Source organism: Aegilops tauschii, chromosome 2 (genome assembly GCF_002575655.3).
Source record: "Aegilops tauschii subsp. strangulata cultivar AL8/78 chromosome 2, Aet v6.0, whole genome shotgun sequence".
NCBI classification, from domain to species: domain Eukaryota; kingdom Viridiplantae; phylum Streptophyta; class Magnoliopsida; order Poales; family Poaceae; genus Aegilops; species Aegilops tauschii.
The window spans coordinates 653835346-653861962 of NC_053036.3; the positions used below are offsets into that span (position 1 = coordinate 653835346).

General features: G+C 44.6%; 1 protein-coding gene across 1 annotated transcript; it reads right to left on the reverse strand.

Moving 5' to 3' along the window:
* Positions 1-14679: 14679 nt before the first annotated feature.
* LOC109745922 (disease resistance RPP13-like protein 4) lies at positions 14680-20681 on the reverse strand. The gene is made up of 3 exons (XM_020305033.4): positions 20225-20681; positions 18124-19243; positions 14680-16842 (listed from the first exon to the last, which is right to left on the reverse strand). The coding sequence occupies exons 2-3, from the start codon at positions 19231-19233 to the stop codon at positions 14818-14820; spliced, it is 3135 nt and encodes a 1044-aa protein (XP_020160622.1). The 5' UTR covers positions 19234-19243; positions 20225-20681; the 3' UTR covers positions 14680-14817.
* Positions 20682-26617: the final 5936 nt, after the last annotated feature.

A 26617-nucleotide genomic window follows, 5' to 3' on the forward strand; every position in this document is an offset into this window, starting at 1 on the left:
CGCATCCCTTTAGTCCCGGTTGGTGCTATCAACCGGGACCAGAGGTCCTGTGCTGCTGCGCCCGCGTCGAAAGTTTAGTCCCACCTCACTAGTTGAGAGGGGCGCGCAGTGGTTTATAAGCACCACTGTCGCACCCCTCTCGAGCTCCTCTCCATTGCAGGCTTACGGGCCTAAATGTCACTGCTATGCCTGATGGACCTACTGGGCCTTCTGCGGGCCTGAATCCTGGCCCATCGATGGGTTTCTAGTCATATTCAGGCCGTGACGGCCCAGTAGGTGGCATATTTTTTATTTTTGACTGTTTTTTTTTGTTTTTTTTGCTTTATTTATTTTTTTTGTTTCTACTTATTAAAAAACTTATTTATTTTATTTTATTTTATTTTGTTTCTAATTACTTATTTATTTTATTTTGTGATAATTCTTTTTGCTATTAAAGTTTCTAGCAAAAAAAGTTCTTTATGAAAATTCTTTTTGCTTTTCATGATTTTGAACAGAAAATACTTCGATAATTTTAGTTGCATCAATTTTATATAATTTTAGTTTCAATAATACTAGAGGTTGCTTATAATGTTTTGAACAGAAAATACTTTGTTAATTTTAGTTTCATAAATGTTATTAAAGTTTATTTTATTTTGTTTCTACTTACATATTTTATTAAATTTTATATTAATTTGTTTCTAATTACTTATTTATTTTATTTGTTATTTTTCATGCACCATTTTTCATGCATTTACTGATTATTTTGAGCTATAAGACCCTCAAATTGAAAAGCACTACAAATGAACTCTGAAAAGGTTGAAAGTTGGCATGGTATCATCATTTCATCCACATAGCATGCACAAGAAAGTAGAGAGGCTTACGGCAAAAACTGGATGCACTTCGTGTACAAAACGGACAATCTCTTTCGAAGTATCAGGGTTTCATATGGAAACTCGTCTGTTATAAAGGGATTTCATTTTTTAAAAGTTATTTGAACTCCACGGTGGTGCCGGCGACGAGATCGGCGCGGGCGATCGACGGCGGTGAAGACGGGGACGAGACGTGACGGACCGCTAAACATAGAAAAATCTCAGGGAAAATGGAGCTCCGAGGTCGAGTTTCGAGAGAAGAAATATTAACTAGTGTGGCTTGGACATTTCATCGAACACCTCATGTGCATATAAGGTGAGCTAGAGCACCCAAATGCCCTCCCCTCGCCGGCCAGCAAAAAACAGAGCACGGTGGAGTGCTCTGCTCGCTGGCGATGGGCTATATATAGGCAAATCATTTGTCCCGGTTCGTGGCTGGAACCGGGACCAATGGTTATGGGCCAGGAACGAGGCCTATTGGTCCCGGTTCGTTCCTAGAACCGGGACAAATGGGTCCAGACGAACCGGGACCAAAGCCCGCGAGGCCTCGGGCGGCCTCCTGGGCTCACGAACCGGGACGAATGCACCCATTGGTTCCGGTTCGTATAAGAACCGGGACTAATGGGCTGGCCAGGCCCGAACGAAAGCCTCTTTTTCTACTAGTGGAGAAACCATTAAGAAAAAACTCATAAAAGAAAAAAGTGCAATACAAAAAATCTAAAGATCTCGAACAGGTTATCGTTCAGGAGTGCACTCCCCCTGAACAGCCCCTGAACAGGTTATCGTATCCGCCTCCCCTTCCTCTACCTTGTGCCGCCGCCGCCATGAGCAGCAGCAGCACGGACACTACGGCAGCGGTTGCGCGAGTGGCATGCTGCTGCTTCATGCTCACTATGGTTAATCTGGATTTGTATCGACCAAGCTACGACTCGCCACCACTTAAGCTGCATGCATGGACACAACAAGTGAGAGGTATTTATAGACACGTCGATAGAGGAGGGTTGGGCGCATCTCAGTTCAACTGAATGAATGCATGCGTACTTCCACTTTTATTTACTCTGCATGTTAGATTTGGTTCAAGGCAAACATCATGAAATTTGACCAAGGTTATAAAAAACAATATAAACTTTATCATAACAAATGTATACGATATGAAAGTATATTCAACAATGAATCTAATGATATTGATTTGTTATTGTATATGTTAATGTTTTTGTTTATAAACTTTGTCAAAGTTTACAAAGCTAACGCCCGGATTAAATAAAAACGAAGGGAGACGAGAGACCGGCCGCCACTAGGACTAGGATCGATAATGCATGTGCATCCTGCAATATATACTATAGTATTTTAGTTGGGGAAACTTTTTTCTAGCCAACACTATATGCATGGATGGTTGGATAGTCATCTCATCGTTAACTAAAAATAAAATGCCACAAGTGCTAATCCATCCATGAGTGGAGCATAATGCATGCATGCATGCGTGCGTGCTATATACGTATCATAATCTCAACAAACAGTATTAAAATGACCTAGTGGCAATGGTGGGCCTAGAACCTTGCCGTAATTTAAAATTTACACTAAACATTATCATAATCTCAACAAATAGTATTAAAATGGCAACAACTTGATGGATATTTAGTGTTAGGTACTTTCTGGGTCTTAAACTATTTGTCTAGATACGATGTCTGTAACGTGTCTAGATACAACCGTATCTAAAAAAAGCTACTAAAAAGTAATTTTAAATGATGGTAATATATATTTCCTTCGTCTGAAAATACTTATCGGAGTAATGAATAACCATGGATGTATTTAAAATTAAAATACGTCTAGATACATCCATTTCTCCGACAAATATGTATCAGAGCACTTATTCTCTTGTGATGGAGCCAGCCATGACCTGCTCCTGCACTGAAGGGTTCCAATCATCTTCGTACGCTCTGTGGATCTGCAATTGGAAGGAACGCCTTGCGAGGCAATATGGAGCACCTCAGCCCGCTCGAATCGCTAATCATTATTGAATGTTTGAATGTCCGGTCACTTTCAACATTACCAGAGTCTCTTAGGTATTTTTTTGGCTCAACAAGTGTGACGATGGGTTCATGGAGTCTTGTCAAAACAGTTGGACATCCAAACTGGCGAAACATTCACCACATCCCCATGAAAACTTTGTAGGTGAAAAATGTAATTCCCCTTGTACAGCGTTGCTTTATGAATTATTATTACGTTATTATAGTGACCGCCTATGTTATGTTCTCTAATTATAATACATGTGCTTCCTTTTGTAGGGTCTGACGAGAGGGTTTGCAATCGGAGTTAGACTACTCATGGCCTCTAACTTGAGACCCTGCTGTTGTAAAAGAGTTTATTTTATTCCAATCGGAGTCAAGAGTATTCACATAATCTATTTCTAGGTGGATTTGTGCTCCTCTTTCCCAATCCTGTGTGGATTTCCTCTTGTGAGTCCGAAAACCGGTCGAGGACAATATTAAAGAAAATCCAGTGCGAGTTTGCAACTGTAGAGAGTGCATATATAGTGTCATTGTACCTTTGGATTTTCTTTTCTGTCCCACTTGCATTTGTGTATTTTATCCTAGTATTATTAAGCAGTGAATACATATTGGAGAGGGTGCGGACAGTCAGGGACCGACAGGGGGCATGAATTGAGTGAACGTAATTAATTATCAGCATGTGGTTCAAAAGAAATACCAGCATGACTAAGGTTTCTTCGGACTCAACTCCCCTGACGTACTGCAGGGCGCAGTTGGGTCACCGGCAGGTGGGCCAACTTGCTTTCAGGCCCACATGTCAGTGGCCCAACTGCGCCCTGCAGTATGTCAGAGGAGCCTCGTCCGGTTTCCTCAAAAGTTACTGAATCAAGATTTTCAACTGTAATGGTGTATGCTACATCTTCCATCCAGACGCACATGGGCAAATCAAAGCAGATTAATATAGCATTTCTAATATGCATTGCTAGTTAGATCAGCTGAGAATTTGAATGTTTTATTGATTCTTTCTTTGGTCCTAGAGAAATGCTACAACCTAATTTGTAAGATAATAGTCTCAGATCCAAACAGATATACAGGAAGTAAGTGGTTGACATATGTTCCAGTAAAGGCAACCATCGAAGCATAAAATAGCTCAAAAATATCCCAAACATAGAATGGCTATCGATTTGATGAAAGAAGAAGAAAAAGAAAAGACAAGAAGCATACACTATGCTGCAAAGGTGTTCTCCAGGGCCTGGTAGTGCAGGTAAACGGGCAAGTCTATCCAGAATCCTGGTAGTGCGTGTTGTTGGAAGTAAACACGACAAGTTGTGTCCGTGTCCTTCTGGTCATGAACCGGGACTAATGTGAGCATTGGTCCCGGTTCGTGCGGCCAGGGGCCTGCCGGGCCTCGTGGGGACATTGGTCCCGGTTCGTCCGGCCCCTTTGGTCCCGGTTGGTGGGATAAACCGGGACCAATGGGCGACGCTCCTGGCCCACCACCCTTTAGTCCCGGTTCATACCACAAACCGGGACTAAAGGGCTGGTCCTAGTTGCGGCCATTGTTTAGTCCCACCTCGCCAACCGAAGGGCGCTCACACCAGTTTATAAGTCCGTTCCTCTATGCCTTGTTGAGCTTCTCTTAAAGTGAAAATAGTTGCCCTTATACAGGGAATTTCACCTAAATTCACAGTAAATTGAAATTTTGCTGTGAATTTAGGTTTAATTTTCTCTATAAGCGCATCTATGTTCATTTTTTTATATTTATAAAATAAATAAATCTTAATAAAATAAATAAAACTAAATAAACCTTAATAAAATAAAATAAAATAAACTATAGTAACTACAATAAATAAACCTTAATAAATTAAGTAAAAATAGCAGCAGTAAAATAAATAAAAATAGCAGCAGTAAAATAAATAAAAATAAAATAATTAAAGTAAAATACATAAGTAATTAGAAATAAAATAAATAAGTTTTTTGTTGTAAGTAGAAACAAAACAAAACAAATAAAGCAAAAGAGAAAAAAAATAGAGGAAAAAATTATGCCACCTACTGGGCCACCACGGCCTGAATACGACTAGAAACCCATCCATGGGCCAGGATTCAGGCCCGCAGAAGGCCCACAGGCAAATAGTGACAGAATAGGCCCGTAAGCCTGCATTTGAGAGGAGCTCGAAGTGGTCAGCGCAGCTGCGCTTATAAACCACTGTCGAAGCCTCTCGGCTAGCGAGGTGGGACTAAACATCCCACCGCACCGCGCCAGTTCCAGCACAAGGCCTTTGGTCCCGGTTGGTGGCACCAACCGGGACTAAAGGGGGCATTGGTCCCGGTTGGTGGCGCATTGGTCCCGGTTGGTGGCACCAACCGGGACCAAAGGCCTTTAGTCCCGGTTGGTGCCACCAACCGGGACCAATGAGTTCCCTATATATACCCCATCGCCACAGCAGAGCACTCCAGAGTGCTCTGTTTTTTCTGGCCGGCGAGGGGAGGGCATTTGGGTGCTCTAGCTCACCTCCTATGCACATGAGGTGTTCGATGAAATGTCTGAGCCACACTAGTTAATCTTTGTCCTCTCGAAACTCGACCTCCGAGCTCCATTTTCCCCGAGATTTGTCTAGGTTTAGCGGTCCGTCCCGTCCCGTCCCCGTCTTCACCGCCGTCGATCGCCCGCGCCGATCTCGTCGCCAGCACCACCGTGGTGAGCCTCTTGTTCTTATCTTCTTTCTGAAAGGAAAAAAAATTCTTACTTTAGATAGTTACTTGTCTAATTTTGTTACTTTTATTATTCCTTCTTATTACATAGTGCGATGATTTTGGTATCTGCCCCCGTCGGCCCTCGTCCTGTCTATGATTCGGATGTGGTATATATTATCTTTTTATAACTATTTGGTTCATTTATTGTTTATGACAAATATACCGACCAACGTGACATAGATTTTATTTATCTAGGAGGTGGTTGAACCGGAAATTCTAACCGACCCTATTGTCGAGAGGTTAAATTTAGTTAAAGAAGAAAACAATTACTTGAAGGAAAAATAAAAAAATTTAGGAGGAGAAGATGATATTGGAGTTGCATGTTGCGGATGTCGTCGATGATCACAAGATCAAGATGGATGCAATGCGCTTGAAGATTAGAAAGATTAGAAAATATGCCATTCATACCGAGGCTTGGTATCATTATGCCGTTGGATCAATTGTTACCTTGGTTGCGATTATGATCGCATTTGTTTTCGCATTGAAATGTTTTACATAGTTTCAATGTATGGTTTAATTAATTAGATGCTCTGGAGAGCTATATATATGTTGTTAGATGAGAACTATGTATGTACTTTGGTTCTAATGTGATGATGAACTTCTATTAATTTGGTCACTTAATTATCTATTCATGATGTTCTGTAATGGTTTTTGACACACTTAATTATATATAATGCACGCATATGAACCGGCAATGGATGTACGGTGACAGACACACCTCCGAGTACATTAAGGGCGTGCATGATTTTCTCGAAGTGGCTGAGGCAAACAAGCAGAATGATTTTATGTGTTGTCCATGCCCTATATGTGGGAATACGAAGTCTTACTCTGACCGGGAAATCCTTCACACCCACCTGCTTTACAAGGTTTCATGCCACACTATAATGTTTGGACGAGGCACGGAGAAATAGGGGTTATGATGGAAGACGGCGAAGAAAAAGATGACGATGACAACTATGTGCCCCCTGAATACGGTGATGCTGCAACGGGGGAAGCTGCTGAAGATCAAGAGGAACCAGACGATGTGCCCAATGATGCTGCAAGGGGGGAAGCTGCTGAAGATCAAGAGGAACCAGTGCCCGATGATGATGATCTCCGCCGGGTCATAGTCGATGCAAGGACGCAATGCGAAAGTCAAAAGGAGAAGCTGAAAGTTCGATCACATGTTAGAGGATCACAAAAAAGGGTTGTACCCCAATTGCGAAGATGGCAACACAAAGCTCGGTACCGTACTGGAATTGCTGCAGTGGAAGGCAGAGAATGCTGTGCCTGACAAAGGATTTGAGAAGCTATTGAAAATATTGAAGAAGAAGCTTCCAAAGGATAACGAATTGCCCGACAGTACATACGCAGCAAAGAAGGTCGTATGCCCTCTAGGATTGGAGGTGCAGAAGATACATGCATGCCCTAATGACTGCATCCTCTACCGCGGTGCGTACAAGGATCTGAACGCATGCCCGGTATGCGGTGCATTGCGGTATAAGATCAGACGAGATGACCCTGGTGATGTTGACGGCGAGCCCCCCAGGAAGAGGGTTGCTGCGAAGGTGATGTGGTATGCTCCTATAATACCACGGTTGAAACGTCTGTTCAGAAACGAAGAGCATGCCAAGTTGATGCGATGGCACAGTGAGGACCGTAAGAAAGACGGGAAGTTGAGAGCACCCGTTGATGGGTCGCAGTGGAGAAAAATCGAGAGAAAGTACTGGGCTGAGTTTGCAGCTGACCCAAGGAACGTATGGTTTGGTTTATGCGCGGATGGCATTAATCCTTTCGGTGAGCAGAGCAGCAATCACAGCACCTGGCCCGTGACTCTATGTATGTATAACCTTCCTCCTTGGATGTGCATGAAGCGGAAGTTCATTATGATGCCAGTTCTCATCCAAGGCCCTAAGCAACCCGGCAACGACATTGATGTGTACCTAAGGCCATTAGTTGAAGAACTTTTACAGCTGTGGAATGGAAACGGTGTACGTACGTGGGATGAGCACAAACAGGAGGAATTTAACCTGCAAGCGTTGCTGTTTGTAACCATCAACGATTGGTCCGCTCTCAGTAACCTTTCAGGACAGACAAACAAGGGATACCACGCATGCACGCACTGTTTAGATGACACTGAAAGTATATACCTGGACAAAAGCAGGAAGACTGTGTACCTGGGCCATCGTCGATTTCTTTCAACCAACCATCAATGTCGAAAGAAAGGCAAGCATTTCAAAGGCGAGGCAGATCACCGGAAGAAGCCCGCCATGCGTACCGGTGATCACGTACTTGCTATGGTCAATGATTTACACGTAATCTTTGGAAAGGGTCCTGGCGGACTAGCTGTTCCGAATGACGCTGAGGGACACGCACCCATGTGGAAGAAGAAATCCATATTTTGGGACCTACCCTACTGGAAAGAGCTAGAGGTCCGCTCTTCAATCGACGTGATACACGTGACGAAGAACCTTTGCGTGAACCTGCTAGGCTTCTTGGGCGTGTATGGGAAGACAAAAGATACACCTGAGGCACGGGAGGACCTGCAACGTTTGCACAAAAAAGACGGCATGCCTCCAAAGCAGTATGAAGGTCCTGCCAGCTACGCTCTTACGAAAGAAGAGAAAGAAATCTTCTTTGAATGCTTGCTCAGTATGAAGGTCCCGACTGGCTTCTCGTCGAATATAAAGGGAATAATAAATATGCTAGAGAAAAAGTTCCAGAACCTAAAGTCTCATGACTGCCACGTGATTATGACGCAACTGCTTCCGGTTGCATTGAGGGGGCTACTACCGGAAAACGCCCGATTAGCCATTGTGAAGCTATGTGCATTCCTCAATGCAATCTCTCAAAAGGTGATCGATCCAGAAATCATACCAAGGCTAAGGAGTGATGTGGCGCAATGTCTTGTCAGTTTCGAGCTGGTGTTCCCACCATCCTTCTTCAATATCATGACGCACGTCCTAGTTCATCTAGTCGACGAGATTGTCATTCTGGGGCCCGTATTTCTACACAATATGTTCCCCTTTGAGAGGTTCATGGGAGTCCTAAAGAAATATGTCCGTAACCGCGCTAGGCCAGAAGGAGGCATCTCCATGGGCCATCAAACAGAGGATGTCATTGGGTTTTGTGTTGACTTCATTCCTGGCCTTAAGAAGATAGGTCTCCCTAAATCGCGGTATGAGGGGAGACTGACTGGAAAAGGCACGCTTGGAGGGGGGGACTCAATAATATGCAGGGACGGATATTCTTGGTCTCAAGCACACTACACAGTTCTACAGAACTCTACCTTGGTGACCCCGTATGTCGATGAACACAAGAACAGTCTGCGCTCCAAACACCCGGAGCAGTGTGACGACTGGATTACATGTGAACACATCAGGACTTTCAGCAGTTGGTTGGAAACACGTCTCAGAGGTGACACCACTGTTTGTGATGAGTTGTACTCGTTGTCCAGGGGACCATCTTTGACTGTATTGACTTACAAAGGATACGAGATAAATGGGAATACATCTTACATGATCGCCCAAGTTCAAAAGAGCACCAACCAAAACAGCGGTGTCTGCTTTGATACAGCAACCGAGAGGGGAAAGGACATATATTATGGTTACATAATGGACATATGGGAACTTGACTACGGACATGATTTTAAGGTCCCTTTGTTTAAGTGCAAATGGGTCAATCTGTCAGGAGGCGGGGTACAGGTAGACCCACAGTACGGAATGACAACAGTGGATCTGAACAATCTTGGGTACACTGACGAACCGTTCGTCCTAGCCAATGATGTGGCATAGGTTATCTATGTGAAGGACATGTCTACCAGACCGAGGAAAAGAAAAGATAAGGAAGCGAATACATCATACGATGAGCCAAAGCGCCACATAGTTCTTTCAGGAAAAAGGGACATTGTGGGAGTGGAGGGCAAGACAGACATGTCTGAAGATTATGAAAAGTTTCATGAAATTCCTCCCTTCAAAGTCAAGGCTGACCCAAGCATCCTCATAAATGATGAACAGTATCCATGGTTACGGCGCAATAAGCAAATGACACAAGCGAAGAAAAAGTGAAGACTTTCTCCCGCAACTATTATGATGATACCATGCCAACTTTGTAATAGACGAGTATGATACCATTGTCCGTTTTGTACAAGAAGTGCATCTAGTTTTTGCTGTAACCCTCTCAACTTTCTTGCACATGCTATGTGGATGAAATGATGATACCATGCCAACTTTCAACCTTTTCAGAGTTCATTTGAAATGCTTTTCAATTTTAGGGTCTTATAGCTCAAAATAATTAGTAAATGCATGAAAAATAACAGGCCAAAAATTAAAAATTATGCCACCTACTGGGCCACCACGGCCTGAATACGATTAGAAACCCATCCATGGGCCAAGATTCAGGCCCGCAGAAGGCCCAGTAGGCCCACAGGCATGTACAGAGAGGTTAGGCCCGTAAGCCTGCTTTAGGGAGGAGCTCGACAGCTCAGGCGCACCGCACCTTATAAACAGGTGCGGCTCTCTCTTAGCTTGCGAGGTGGGACTAAACTCACCACCACGCCGCTGTGCAAGGCCATTGGTCCCGGTTGGTGGCACGAACCGGGACCAATTCCACCCTTTGGTCCCTGTTGGTGCCACGAACCGGTACTAATGAGGCTGTGGCCCCACGAGCACCTTTAGTACCTGTTCGTGGCACGAACCGGTACTAGAGTTTCTTACTAAGCAGTTTTTTAGTCCCACCTCGGTAGCTGAGAGGCACTAGGAGCGGTTTATAAGCCCTGAGTGCAGAGACGATGAAGAAGAGGCGCAATGCTCACGTTGCTTAGCTTCAAGCCTTGAGGAATAAGGTAGACTGCATCGAGCTATGTGCAGTGCAGTCTACACTATTCCGAAAGGCTTGAAGCAAATCATTGAGCATTGCGCCTCTTTTTTATTTTTAATCATTAAAAGCAAAAGGACTTTTCATAAAGAACTTTTTTTATAGAAACTTTAATAGCAAAAAGAATTATGATAAAGTAAAATAAATAAGTAATTAGAAACAAAATAAAATAAAATAAATAAGTTTTTTGTTGTAAGTAGAAACAAAACAAAATAAATAGAGCAAAAAAGAAAACAAAAAAATAAATACAGCAAAAAGAATTTTCATAAAGAACTAATGGCACTAATAGAAAGTTTATATTTTTTCTAAAACTAATGGCACTAACAGACAGTTTATAATTTTGCTGACCTAAAAGCAAAAAGAATTAAAAAATAAAGCAAAAAACAAAAGAAAATAAATAATACAAAAAACAGAACCAAAAAACTAGAATTTTTTTTAAAAAAACTGCCACCTATTGGGCCACCACGGCCTGAATACGACTAGAAACCCAACCTGGGCCAGGATTCAGGCCCGCAGAAGGCCCAATAGGCCCACAGACAGCACAGTGTGACATTAGGCCCGTAAGCCTGCATTTGAGAGGAGCTCGAGAGGGCAGCCGCAGTGGGGCTTATAAACCACTCCGAGCCCCTCTCAACTAGCGAGGTGGGACTAAACTTTTGGCCGCGGGCAGCGCAAGGCCTTTGGTCCCGGTTGGTGCCACCAACCGGGACCAAAGGCCGCCGCTTCCCGCCCTTTGCGCTGCTGAAAAGGGACCTTTGGTCCCGGTTGGTGGCACCAACCGGGACTAAAGGGTGGCATTGGTCCCGGTTGGTGCCACCAACTGGGACCAAAGGTGTGCCTATATAAGCCAACACTTGGGAAATTTTGGGATCCCTCGCCAGTTGCCCCCGACGCCGCCAGGCTGCCCGTGCTCGCCGTCGCCGCCCGCTCCTCGTCATCGTCGCCCCGCGCACTTGCCTCGACGGGTCGCCGCCCGGTGCTCGTCGCCGTCGCCCTGCCCCCACGCGCCGCCCCGCCTCGTGCTCCCCTGCTCGCCCGCGCCGCCTCGGCTCCCCGGGCCCCCTGCCCGGCCCGCGCGTGCTCGCCGGCGCCCTCGCCGCCGCCGCCCCGTCCCGCCCCCGCGCACCGGCGCCCTCGCCGCCCCCGCCGTCGCCATCGTCCTAGCCGCCCCGCTGTGAGAGCCGCCGCCCCGGCTTTGTTTTTTTATCAGTTTAATTGTTTTTTGATCATATATATATATATAATGTATATGTGTATGTATGTGGCTATATGTTTTTGTTCATATGTGGCTATATGTTTTTTTTATTAGTTTAATTTTTTTGTTCATATGTGATGTATATGTGTATGTGGCTATAATGTATATGTGAACAAAAAAAATTGTATGTATGTAGATGTTCAAAATGTATGAATATATATGTCAAAAATGTTTTTTTGTTCATAGAAAGTTTTTTGTTCATATATAGAAAGTTTTTATATATGACAATGGATATATATTCGATATATATGAGAAATGATGATCCATGGAAAAGTTTTATATATGCAAAAGTTACAATTTTAGAAAAGTTTTATATATCTAGCTAGGAAGGGAAGAAGAAGAAAAAGAAGGATAGGAAAGAAGAAAATAAGAAGAGGAAAGAAAGAAGAAGAGGAGAGGAAGAAGAGGAGAAATAAATAAGAAGAGGAAAAAAGAAGAAAAAGAAGAGGAGAAGAAGAAAGGAATAGAGGAGAAGAAGAAAAAATAGAATATTTTCTATTTTTTTCTTCTTCTCCTCTATTCCTTTTTTCTTCTCCTCTTTTTTTTTCTTCAATCCTCTCCTCTATTCCTTTCTTCTTCTCCTCTTTTTATTTCTTCTTCGTTTTCTTATGTTTTATCGGGTCTGTCGTTGTCGATATATACCCCTCCCGATAACTTCAACACGAGGGGGGGTCGATATACCCCCTCCCCGATAACATTATTTTCCCGTGTATATATGTCGATATAACCCCCTCCTGATAACTTCAACACGTGGGGGCGGGGTCGATATACCCCCTCCCTGATAACATTATTTTCCCGTGTATGTATGTCGTCGTTGTCGATATTACCCCCTCCCGATAACTTCAACATGAGGGGGGATAACTTCAACACGAGGGGGGGTCGATATACCCCCTCCTCGATAACATTATTTTCCCATGTATGTATGTCGTCGTTGTCGATATAACCCCCTCCCGATAACTTCAACACGTGGGGGGGGGGGGGGGGGGTCGATATACCCCCTCCCCGATAACATTATTTTCCCGTGTATGTATGTCGTCGTTGTCGATATATATAACCCCTCCCAGATAACTTCGACATGATGGATGGTCGATATGTATACCCCCTCTCGACCATGATAACTTATACCACGGGAGCACCCCCCGGCCCTCTCGCTCGACCAAAACTCTCGAAGACACCCAAACCCTAGAAAAAAACGATGTCGGTCTCCTACCCCCTCCCGCCGCGCCCCTACCCTTGAAGCGTTGCCTAGGCCACCCCAAACCAGGAATAAGCTAGGTCTACATTTGCACTAATATATCCACCTGCTGTCATGTTTGTGTAATAATTGCCATGTTGTAATATTTGCAGAAACAATGGAGCACGGACGAGATGAGCAAGCAGAAGAGGTGTTGGGGGACATAATCTTAGCCGGAGGTGATATCTTGTCGTATCTTAACGACAATGATGGTCTGAAAGAACAGGGTGAAGAAGCAGGTGTTAGCCCCGGTCAGCCGCAAAGGTGTAGTGGTTTTCATGGATGACATCCTGGTCTTCACAAAAACGTTGGAGCAGCACCGAGATCTTCTGGCTCAAGTCCTGCAACTGTTAAGACAACATCAATTCTATGTCAAATTGTCCAAATGTTCATTTGCTCAGCAAACAATCAATTACTTGGGGCACTACAGCCCCTACAGCCCCTGCAGAGCGCTGACGAGCTGGGGCCACAAGCAAGGGAGAACGACGGGAAGAAGGGAAGCATTACTCTTACAAGTGGACCCAAAGTGGCAGGGTAGTAGGTGTGAGTGGGTGGGCTGCGGCCGCGTTGTACTTAAGCCTCACAGTTGTGTGAGTGCGGGGTATCGATTAACTAGCATCAAAACAGATCGAGAAGCTGTTCTTCTCTTTTCGGCCTCCTCTCTCCTTCTCCCAGATCCCCTTCTCTACCATTCATCCTCTCTTACTCCCTCCCTGGATCGGGTTCGTTACAGATTTCTCTCAGACCCTCCAATTTGTTGTTCCATGTACATATATATGCTTGAAGGAAAATTATATGCGTGTAATGTACCACCGCACTGACATTAGGGCATATTTGGATGAAAAAAAATACCCATCATGACTCCTCTGTTATCAGTTTCATGATAAATGAAATTGTGAGCTAGGCTCCTAAAGTCGAAAAAAACACCCCTCATCCAAACAGGGACCTTAGTTTATTTTTTTTAACAAAGAGAAATTGTGTTCACTCTTGATGCCGCTTCAAGGGGATACAAACATAAAGATTTCACACCCGGTCTCTGCATAACGAGATGCACACAACTCATACAAAATCGAGGGGATAACGGTTAATCGGAGATAATTAAGTGACTAAAAACACATCCGTGGCAAGTCAATTTTCACATAACTATGGATTTTTGGTCACATCATATATTTTGCGCCCATCCATTGGCCAAATTTGATGTGGCCTGAACCTTCACCGTAACGTTTGCAAATCCAAAATTTCAAAAACTCTCGAAACAGACTTTCGCCTAACTTTATAAATAAAACATAAACCAAATTACATGGCCAAACGATACAATATAGTGAGAAAACCCTCTTACAATTGCAGATCCAGGGATACCGGGCAACTAAACGCATGCGACTATGATGCCGAAAAATAACATAGGAAGGCCTAAATACAACAACACAACACACCCCAAGAGCATCTACAGCCGGACATAGAAAATATGACCCCTTAAATGCTCGCGGACGCGCCCGGTCAGTTTTCTGTCGTAACTACATTTTGGCTCCATTTATTTGCAAACGGAAGAAAGAATATACAGTAGTTTGTTTCTTCCATCACCGTAAATCCCTGGCGCGCGCCTTTTCAGGAGCATGATAAGCATGGTTAACAACCATCCAAGCATCTATCAGCATGATGTAGTACTGTTTATGCAAGTGAGAGCAACAAAACTACTTCAGTATGGCTGGCTGTACAAGAGTATGGTATGGCAACAAAACCCAAACCTAAACTGAACAAGAGTATATATTTGATCCATTCCAGGTGATGTACAGAGTAAGGGGAAGGGACATACTAGTAATACATATTACACTACTCTCTTATTACATTCTTACTTGAGCATAGATTTATTACAGGTGAAAGTGGTCATCTCTTGAGCGAGTTCATCCTCGTTATAACAAGATCTTGTGGGAGCTCACGCGGCAGTTCGTCTTCAGCTTGTTGATATCCCTTGGCCTTGGGGGTGCACCTGGCATCTGGTCCAGTAACCTCCCAGTGTTCGCAATCCAACTCCATACTGTCCAGCGCCAGGACGCCCTCCAGCAGCTCCAGCTTTGGGCAATCGCAGATGTCGACCGTCCGCAGCTTGGAGAGGCCGCTCATCCTCTTGAGCTCAGGGCAGTCGTACACTCTGAGCTCCACAACTGAAGGGAAGTTCTCCACATATTCTAGGAGCGTGAGATCCTGTAGGCGCATGGTTCTCAGATTGTACCTGCGGTCACTAGCAAGTCCTGGAGGAAGGTGTGTCAGCTTGCAGTTCCTGAGTACGAGATGCTCCAGAGCGGGCATGGCTATGACTTTGCTCTGCTCCTCCTCCTCCTCCCAGTCCCACTCCTTCCATTCGGACAGGGCTCCCAGCTCCAATCTTGTCAGATTTGGGAATGCAGCACCTCCATCTCCATCATGGGTCTGGAAGTCAGGCCCGACATGCTCGATGGCTGGAGCATACAAGATACGTAGTGTTTCCAAACCGTGTATCCTGCACAAACCATCGGGTAGTTGGGTGCTGTGTGTTATGTGCCCTAGTGTAATATCCTTCAAGCTTTTAAAGGTTGTTGCCACTGGGGACTGCAGCCAATTTGGTAGTCGACGACCGAAATATCTTCGTATCAATAGTGTCTCCAATCTAGCAGGTGAAGGGCACAACTCATCAAATACAGCCTCTATTATCTCTTGTTGCTCCACCTCAATTTGGCGCACTTCATAATGGTTGTACTTGTAGCACTTTAAATCCAAATATTCCAGCCTCTTCTTGTTGCTAATCTTGGCCCTTTTTGCAACTGAACTACTAGACACATTCTCTAGACCTTGGACTGAAAGATTTCTAAGATGTGACAGAGCCTCCAACTCTTCCAAAGTGCACCAGTCCCCATCCATCTTCACTGGAAATCCATGAAGGGATCTCAAATCTGTTAGACCACCAAACCCTCTTGGCATAACATCTACATTGGACCCACATAAGTTAAGATATCTTAAACACGCTAGTTTTGTGATGTTGTCAGGGAGCTTTTCCAACTTTGTACAGCTCTGGAGATGAATGTGTTGAAGGAACCTCATCTTATGGATGTCACCGGGAAGCCTAGATATATTTGTATTGGAGAATGACAGATATCTTAGGTGCCTTAGCTCACACACAGAGTCCACTAACCAATCAGATTCCTTGGAGCTTATATCCAATACCCGTAGCCTAGCAAAATTCTCCAATGAGACACCAGGTTTGATCTTACAGCCTATCAATAATAATGTCCTCAATCTTTCTTGCTTCTCTAGGATGGTCCACTCTAGTTCTGAATGAGTAGATTTTATCGAGAGACGGCAAATAGAATTGTTTTTTGGAAGAAGATTTCTAATGTCAACTTGATCCTTGTGAACCACGAACGCTTCTTCTTTAGCCATAAATTGAGCAAACGAGCGGATAACATCATGCAAGGTGTACTGCCATATGTTATTATTTGAATAATTGAGCTCCAAAAGATTCCTAGCCACCAACTCCCGATGATAATCAGCCCCTATTTGTTCTAGATCGACTTGTTCTAAATTTGACCTCCCATCATGCTGAACAAACCCTTCACAAATCCACATGCTAGCAATTCTTTGACTTGTAAAACGCGAATCCTTTGGCAAAAGTGAGTAGTACAGAAAGCATTGCTTCAACTCTACAGATAAATCATCGTAGCTCAAGCTTACTGAGTAGTTTAGTTCCTCTTGTTCCCCGTCTTCTTCTTCCCAACCAAGATTCTTATGTAAAACAATTTCCCAGTCGCGTTCCTTAGGATCTCTTGTGCTTAAGAGTCCACCCATAACTTTAATAGCAAGTGGTAACCCATCACATTTTTGTATAATCTTCATCCCAATATCTTTCAGCTCATCAAAATCACTTCCAACACCGACCTGCCAACAATATAGGGCAACTTAGTAATGGTAATATTGACAGTTGCACTTGCACATCTTATAAACATGAGTTTGTATTTCTTTTTGATGACACATAACTTCATATTCAAATAGCATGTATGAGCTAACAAAGTAGCCATGTTCCAAAAGATCATCACACAGTAGTACTGATGTATGCGCTATATCTTTTTAAACGAAAAAAAGGGAAAATAATCTTGGATCAAAACAGCATGTGCGGTACTTCTACAAAAATAATGTCCGTAAATATGCAAAAATACAACACATTTGTAGATGAAAAATGGGTTATACATAATCAGAATTACAAATTACAAAAAATTACAGAAGCTAGCAAATATACATTCAAAACTAAGACTTGAAACAGAGCCTTCCAACTTACAAAATTAAAAACCTTGAAAGAACTCAAATTTATACAAACACCATTTTCCTATCTAAACTAGAATTTGAAGATTAAAGTTTATGCACAATTCTCTATACTTTTCCATTTTATTTTGTTCTGGCCGATTATGGATTCACATATACACACATTTGATAGTTCTCATTTTCTTGCCAAGGTAGGACTTATGTTCCACCGCAACTAAAAAACTACGGATCATGTGGCAACTAGCGCATCATATCGGATACCATTCAAATTTCCATATGAAAATGGAACCATTCGATTTGCCATGCATTTTTCCATTAACATATACAAATCAAAAGCAGCGGTCAAATGTATCTGTTGACGGTTGAGCCAATATCGTAGACAACGTTGGAGAAACTACTTAACAAGAAATTAAAATATAGTCCCTCCTTCCCAAAATATAAGGCGTGGTTTGACTTTTCTGGTCTTCGTTGCGCAACTTTGACTATGATTTTCATGTATTGTATGTCCATAAAATTAGTATACATACATATGAAATAAATTTGTTTTGCAAGACAAATATGACGATGCCATTTATACATGTCCAATCCATATACTTTGATATATATTAATGGTCAAAGTCGTGCATCAAAGACCTTAAAAAGTCAATCGCACCTTATATTTTGGGAAGGAGGGAGTAATAAAATTGATATACAAACGTACACATGTGATTCCATACATCCAACCCAAATGCAGAACAAGTACTAATAAAGTTTGACTAAAGTGATGTCCAAATATTGTACTCCCTTCTATCCATAATTGACGCACCACTAGTACAACTTTGGTACAAAGTTGTACTAAGGGTGTGCCAATTAATATGGGTGGGGGGAAGTACTTGTTTATAAAACAAATGAGTTGCTAACCTGTGGCTGCGGCAGCTGTTTCTTTAGCAAGCACCAAGCATCTTCATCGTTTAGCCTGTTGACACGCACGATGGAAGCTCCCATGCTCCTAACAACATCATCCTTTCTTGAGGTAACCAAGACTCGGCTTCCTGGTTGTGTAGCATTGGCGTTAAGAACCGGGGTTCGAAGCACATTGCCCCATGCTTCTTGGTTCCACACATCATCCATGACCAACAGAAACTTGTTTTTTGATAGGGTGTCGGTGAGGGCGTTCACAAGGATTGTCTCGTCCTTCTCATCACCATGCACCCCCCCGGCATGGGAGATGGCAGTTCTTAGTAGCTCCACCTTGGTGAACTGTTGAGTGACGCTCAGCCAGATCTTTGTTTTGAACTCCTTCTTGATGGCCTCACTTGCGAAGACCTTCTTGGCGAGGGTGCTCTTCCCTATACCGCCCTGGCCAACTATGGCCACCACCTTGATGACGGTGCTACCATGCTCGTGGCGACTGTCGGCGATGAGCCTATGCTCCAGTTCCTCTGTATTCTTCTTGATCTGATCCCCCACAAGATCTGATTGGACAAACTGTGCATTCTCGCGCCTGGGGTGGGAAGCCAAACTGGCCGGCGGCCTCCTCCGTTGCTCGTAGGAGCCAAGTTCAATGAAGTTGAAGTCAGCGACGCCCATGCGGATGGTGGCCAGCTCATCATTTAGCTTCTTGATGCGGCCGCCTACCTCATTGGCGAATCCAGGGTTCTTCACGCAGAACAGGAACGGCTGGAGGCACCCCACAAATGGCAGCTTCTCCCGGAGGGATAAACAGCGGGAGGCACCCCCACCGATGGGGTGCTCCTTCTCCTCTCGCTCCATGGCCTCGAGCTGGCAGAGATCAAGGATGTCATCGGCCTCGTACATGGCGCTCTTGAGCTTGGTCACCCATGCCTGCAAGTTCTTGTCAGTGATGCGCCTCCTCTCGGCATCGGTGAGGAGGTTTTGGAGGGGCTCCACGTTGCCTCGCAGCTTGTTGATCTCCTGGGAGACGCCTAGCAGCATGCGGATCTTCTCTTCTCCGATGTTCGTGATCTTTTCTATCACACAGGCTGCCAAAGCATCAAGAACAACCGCCATGGCTTCCTTCCTGCGCACAGCAACCATTTAATCTTTTGGGAACATATATGTACACATACATACATTGATATGTACATACATACATACATACATACATACATAAAACAAATAGGTGTCGTTATCAGCATGTGATTAATGAGAAATGCAAGTAGCAGGTGGAGATCGATGTAGTCAAATATACTCCCTCCGTTCCATAATGTAGTGCATATAGATTTTCTGAAAAGTCAAACTTAACAAACTTTGACCCAGTTTTTGGAGAGAACATCTATATTTACAACACTACAATATAAAAATATAACTCACAATATACCCGATGATATGTGTTTGTTATTGTAAATGTAAATATTTTTCTCTTTAAACATGGACAAAGTTTGCAATGTTTGACTTCTCAAAAAATCTATAGGCACTACATTATCAAACGGAAGGAGTATAAAACAGGCACTGGTGCTAGTGCTATTTAACAAGTTGGACCTAAAATATGTAGTCTCGAAAAGCTTATCAGCCCTTCAAATCAATCATGCCGCGAGTTTTGTTTCCGAGACCACTTCATAGCTCGGTTCTGACTATATCATCATCAAGTCGAGAGTTATTGTGTAAACACACCAAGTACAGGGTTATACAGATTATATACTTACCAGAAGAGAAAATACATACATGTTGGCTATCAAAATTCACCATAAACCAAGAGGACAAGCATAATCACTGTAACAATGTTGTGCAGCTATTTTTGAAGTGACAAGCTAGCTTGCGAAGATGACAAGTAACTTTGAGGTACAACCTCAAAGTGTTTTTTCATGGTTCAGCTTACCAATCTTATCTTTTAGGCATTGCTGATGCCCAACGCAACACCTCAAAATAAGTTTCATAAACTTAGTACAATTTTATATTAGAGTTAGTACAAAGTTAAGATACTTATTTTAGGACGGAAGTACTAACTAGCTATAATTAAATATGCAAAGAAGGAATGATTTGCCGACGGAGGAAAATTCACCTGGGTCTACAGTTGCAGGAGCAAGGGGAGACCGAGAAGCTGAACCCTAGAATAGATCGCCGATGCCGATGGAGAGAGGACCGAGCGGAGACCGAGAAAGAAGGGGATGCAGAGCGAGAGCAAAGGAAGCGACGGTGGGGATCAGATGGCGGAGTGGCGGCGGCCGACGGGGAGAGAAGAGCTGCTGCTGCAAGCTGGACGGGGAAGAAGAAGTCTTCTCCTACGGTGGGAAGAAGGAGTGGTACTGCTCTTGCAATCTCGCGAGCTGAAGAAAGAGATGAGGAGTGGCAGCAGCCAGCAGGACCACAAGTTGGAGCCTGCTTGCATTATTGGAGTGGAAATGTTTGCAGGACTCGAAAAATTAGAAACAACGGGCCAGAACAAATTTTGAGCTAGCTCCAGGATTGTGGTCAACCGAAATCGGTGCATGATTGCGCTACAAAAGAAAATCGGTATCACTCACGAATTTTCTGCATCGACCAAAAAGGTCACACAAGTTGTTTGGCTCTGAAGATAAGCCGGTTGCCCATCACCACACAAGTAGATTTTCCTGATTTATAATTACTAAATGGCAACGTTTATTAAGTTGAAAATAAAAAGTCCTATCCATGTGCTTTCGAAGTGTTGTTACGACCCAGGGTACCACACCTTGATGGTTGCGGGCCGGCCCAAGGACCCCTACATTGGTTCTGCCCTGGGCCATTAGGACAACCCATGGCCGTCTACGAGAAGATTCCGGAGACAAGGATACCGAAATCACAGAGGACTCCTCCTTCACCGACGTAGCCGGCTAGGTTGTGTAACCCTAGGACCCTTGTTATGCTATATAAGTAGGGGGTCCGGGCTAGTCGATAGATCATCATACAATACCTTGCTTGGTTTATAACTATACTTTTTATACCTCAATCGAATATACACGAGCGGGAGTAGGGTATTACCTCTTCTTAAGGGTCTGATCCTGGTAAACTCTGTGCCGGTTTCCCCTTCGACCTAACTCGCTACTCCAGGATACCCTGCGCTGAGGTATCTGCCGGATTTAGCTCCAATAATGTCCACCATAGATACTTCCTGGAGATTTTTCATGTCTTTGTCCAGTGCTTCATGAAAAAACCCTAGCATTCTGTTTCATCATGCGCTCTCCCACAGTTTGAGATAATCTCATGGGAGTTATAAAGTTTGGAGAAAAAAACAAAGAAAGAGCGAAAACCGAAATTTGGCCATAGATTGGGACTGCTGCAGTGGCCACAGAGCCCACGTAGAAATCTGTTGAAGAAGTCTGCAGAGCCAGCCCAAAATATCGACTCCACTACAGACAGCGGCGATTCCCCGAAAGAAAAACTAAGTGGCGATTGAAACCCACCGCCCGATTGAAACGGGCGCTTTGCTTGTGCAATGTTTCCGGGAAGATCGATCGGTGCGTGGACCGGCTAATTTTCTATCGATCATTGCTTTACAAGGAAAACTCAAGACTAGTAGGTATATCACTTAGGAGTGTCGCCTCCCCCTCCCCCTCCCCCTCGCGTCGCCTCCCCCCAGGCGGCGCCAGGGGCCCCGAAACCCTAGTGCCGCCAGCACCGTCTTGCCACCCCTTCCTGCCGCCGCTGCCGCCGGCGTGGGCCGCGGTGGCGGTGGGCCCGGGGCCGAAGGTTTCTGGGCGGGTGGATGCGGCGGATCCCATCTGAGGCGGCGGGGGTGGCTCCTCTCGTGCGATCCAACGGCGGCGGCTAGGACGGCGAATCCGGGCTGTGCGGCGGGGGCCGGAGCACCATCGCCAGCGGAGCGGCGGCCCTGCATGGACGGCGGCGGTGGCAGCGCCCCATCCGGCGGGGTGGGCTGTCCTGGTCGTGATGGTGATGGCGATCACTGCGGATCCAACGCCCCGTTTGGATCCGTCGCGGGGAGGCCTTCCGCCGACCGGCGGCGCGTGGAGGGACCGGTGAGGAGATGCCGGATCTCCGCCGGAGTACCGACGGCGACATACGTCTTCGTGGCGAGGTTTCGCTCGGTTCCAGCCAGCCACGAGGTCGGGAAGACGTGGCTTCCGATGAAAATCGCGCCTGACTGCAGTCTTGGCGGACGATGGCAGCGTCTCAGACGTCGTTCCCTTCTGGAGGCATCGTCGTTGCAGGTCACATCAACCTGATCGGGAAGTTCCGGGGGAAACCCTAGATTTGGGTATACCGGATCGGACGATGACGGTGCCTTCGGTATCGTTCTCCCTCATGGGGGCATCGTTTTGGAGCAAGTGCTGGTTGGAGGGGACAAGAGGAGGAGCGGTGTTTCCTCTGCTCCATTGATGACGGCGGATCTCGGCGGCGTGGCGCAGTGGAGACTCGGCGCCTGATGAGCGGAGAAGGACTCGCGCAGGAGGGTGACGCTGCCTGGCGTCATGGTGGCGTCGGTGGCAGTTAGACCGGGCAAGGTTGATGCAGCAGTACAGCTCTGAAGATGGATTGGTGGCAGGTGGCTGCGGCGGCCTCATACCCGGCAGGCGTCCTGGTTGAGAAGCACGCCAAACTGATGGGTGCCCATACCCGGCAGGCGTCCTGGTTGGGACCTCAAGTCTTAGATGTTAGGTTTGGCTGCGAGGTCTGTTTGGTATTAGGCCAAGACTTTCAGCGCCCCTACATCAACTGAATAGGGATAGCGACAGATGTTGCTTAGTTTGATGGCTTTAGGCTTATTGTTGTATGACTCTGTAAGGTCTTGTGTCAATAATTAATAAAATGGCCGTATGCATCGTCCTGGGGTCGTCCTCCTTTTCTTAAAAAAATATCACTTAGGAAATTTCTACATCGACCTGACTTTTTTTTTGTTTTTTTGAGGCATCGACCTTAAAGGTTGTGCAAGTGGCTCTGAAGATTCCCAAACAAAACAGTACCTTACGCTGTGAATGAGTGATTGAGCTCCTTCCATTCCTCATCTTCAACTCGCCAACCAACTTTGAAATTTCTTGGCCGGCCGTGTGCTTTGTTTCTTGTGCGTTGTTTCCGCATCTCTGTTCTCACGCATATTTCTGCTCGGAAATTTCGTCAGGGAGGATCAATCTATCGGTGTACAAACCGGCAGGTGGCCCCCCTTTTACCACATAGAAATCGGAGTAATTTTCTACGTCGACGCGCAAGCGCAAGTGGTTCTCAAGTGAAGTTAAGCCAGTTGCCCAACGCCATACAATACAACAGATTCCTATCCATGCGTGAACAATTAATTGAGCTAGCTCCTCCCGTTTCTTATCTCCTACTCCCCAACCAACTTTGACATACAACTAATGGGTCTCTCTCAGCAATCAGTATGACTAACTCCTATTACTAACTCCTACCAGCCTGAGCAACATATCCATACAACCTGCAGTGCAGCCTAGCCTTCTCTCCCCACCCCTCGCTCAAAGCTAATTCTAGCCATGGACCCCTTTACCATTCCTGCTATAGGATGGGGCGTATCTGCTCTAGGTTGGGTCGTCTCGCCCATCATCTCCAAGCTCCTCACCCAAGTCTTCGATTTTATTTTTGGAAATGGAGGTTTACCCCCGGCCTCTGCATCATAATGATGCATGCAGCTATCTTATTAAAAGTTCGCAAAGTAGCACAAAGTCATAAAAGTATTACAGCTCGCGAGCGGAGCAAAGCAAATGAAAAGGATAAAAGTACACGCTGACAATCACAACCGGTACGGTAATATGTATGGTAAGACTCCTAGAGTCCTATCCTGCTATGCGACCATCATCCGAACCGGTTGAATATAGCCCGTGCTACCATCTCCCACTGGTTGCACCCAGTAACCAAAGGCTCTCTGGAGTCCATAGGAGTGAGTAAGGACCACGTACGGATCCAAGCTGTAGCTCTGAAGATGACCTGCAAGAAAGTTAAATTGTATTGTCTGTTAAAAATAAAATCATTCCGACGGTTTCATATAGCCCACAGAAGCGCACATATTCCAATCCGAATACGAGCCACAATAGTATGTTCAACCCAGCTAACCACGTTCCAAATAACGAATCAATGTCAACTAGAGGGTTAATATTGAAGGCTATATGAATCATTCTCCAAAGCAATTTGGCGAGTGGACATTCAATAAATAAATGTTGTATTGTTTCATCATGATCACAAAAACAACAACGTGAACTACCTACCCAACGTCTTTTAATTAGGTTGTCCTTGGTGAGAATAACTTGCTTGTGGACAAACCACATAAAAAAATTAATACGCAAGGGAACCTTAATTCTCTAGATATGCAATGATCTTGAGATTGGACCAGAATTAATCAGATCCATATAAACCGATTTCACCGTAAAGACCTCATTTTTAGCTAATTTCCATTGCGTCGAATCTGGCTGGTCGGAGAGTTGAACATCTATCAATCTCTGAACCAAGTGCATCCAGGCCGTCCATCGCTCACCAACTAGCGCACGTCTGAACTGGATATTCAAGGGGATCGTTTGGAAAACTGTACCTACATAGTCCTCCTTACGTTGCACAATGTTATAAAGGGTTGGATATTGGACGGCTAAGGGCGTCTCTCCCAACCACTTATCCTCCCAAAATCTTGTTAACATCCCATTGTCAACCAAGAATTTGACCCTAAGAAAGAACAAATCCTTCGTCCTCATAAGCCCTTTCCAGAATGGAGAGTCAGTTGGTCTCATGGTAACCTGAGCGAGTGTTTTCGACTGCAAATATTTATTGCGCAAAATCTGTGCCCACATGCCCTCTGCGTCTGTCTCTAACCTGTAGAGCCATTTACTCATAAGGCATTTATTCTTGATTTCTAAATTTTCAATACCAAGGCCACCCTGATCTTTTGGTCGGCAAAGGATATCCCATCGCGCGAGTCGGTATTTCCTCTTAGTCTCATCTGACTGCCGGAAGAACTGTGATCTAAAGAAATCAAGTCACTTCCGTACCCCTTTCAGAATTTCGAAGAACGATAATAGGAACATCGACATACTAGTCAATACCGAATTAATCGGCACTAACCGACCTCCATAAGACATAAGCTTACCCTTCCAGCAGCTCAGCTTTTTCTCAATTCGATCTTCGATACACTTCCATTCTTTATTAGATAACTTACGGTGGTGAATCGGTATGCCCAGATAACTAAATGGTAAAGAACCTAGTTAACACCCGAACAATTGTCTATAAGTATCCTGCTCGTCTTTGGCCTTCCCAAAGCAAAACAGCTCACTCTTCTGAAAGTTTATCTTTAAACCAGACAATTGTTCGAAGAGACATAATATAAATTTCATATTACGCACTTTAGCAATGTCATGTTCCATGAAAAGGACAGTGTCGTCAGCGTATTGTAAGATGGATACTCGTCCATCAACCAGATGAGGAACTAACCCCTCCACTTGACTATGTTGCTTGGCTCTGCCAATAAGAATGGCCAACATATCGGCCACTATGTTAAACAACAGAGGAGACATGGAATCGCCCTGTCTCAGACCCTTGTGTGTCTGAAAATAATGGCCGATGTCATCATTAACCTTGATTCCGACACTACCCTTCTGGACTTGAGAACCCACCTGGTTCCTCCAAGCCTCACTAAATCCTTTCATGTGCATTGCCTGCTGAAGGAAAGGCCACTTAACTTTATCATATGCTTTCTCAACATCCACTTTGAAGATAACCCCATCTAGCTTCTTCGAATGGATTTCATGAAGCGCTTCATGTAAGACGACCACCCCTTCCAGTATGTGTCACCCTGGCATGAACGCTAGCTGTCTGGCTGGGTTGTACCACAGAATGAGCAATTTGTGTCAATCTATTGGTACCCACCTTTGTGAAAATGTTGAAACTCACATTAAGAAGACATATGGGCCTGAATTGTTTGATGTGAACTGCTTCTTCTTTCTTTGGTAACAACGTAATCATGCCGTAGTTAAGATGAAACAGCTCAAGATGACCATTAAAGAAATCATGAAACATAGCCATAAGATCATCCTTAATGATATGCCAACATTTCTTATAGAATTCAGCAGGAAACCCATATGGTCCTGGTGCTTTATTCGGTTTCATTTGGGAATTGCATCCAAAACCTCCTTCTCAGTAAATGGAGCAGAGAGAATATCATTCTCCTCTACCTGGAGCTGGGGAATATCTCCACAGACAGATTCATCTAGGGTCACCATGCTTGCTTCCGGATGCCCAAAAAGTTGTTTATAGTAGTTAGAGATATATGCTTTCAGATTCTCCTGCCCCACTATTGTCCCCTCGTCCTGTTCTAGCTATATGAGTTTCTTCTTCCTATGTTTATCATATGGAAGAATTGTGTATTGTCATCCCCTTGGACAACCTTAAGCACTTTAGCATGCAGTGCCCACTTGAGCTCCTCTTCTCGTAGAAGAGCCCGTAAGCCTTGCTCAGCTTCGGACTTGGAGTTTTGCTCATGAACCAT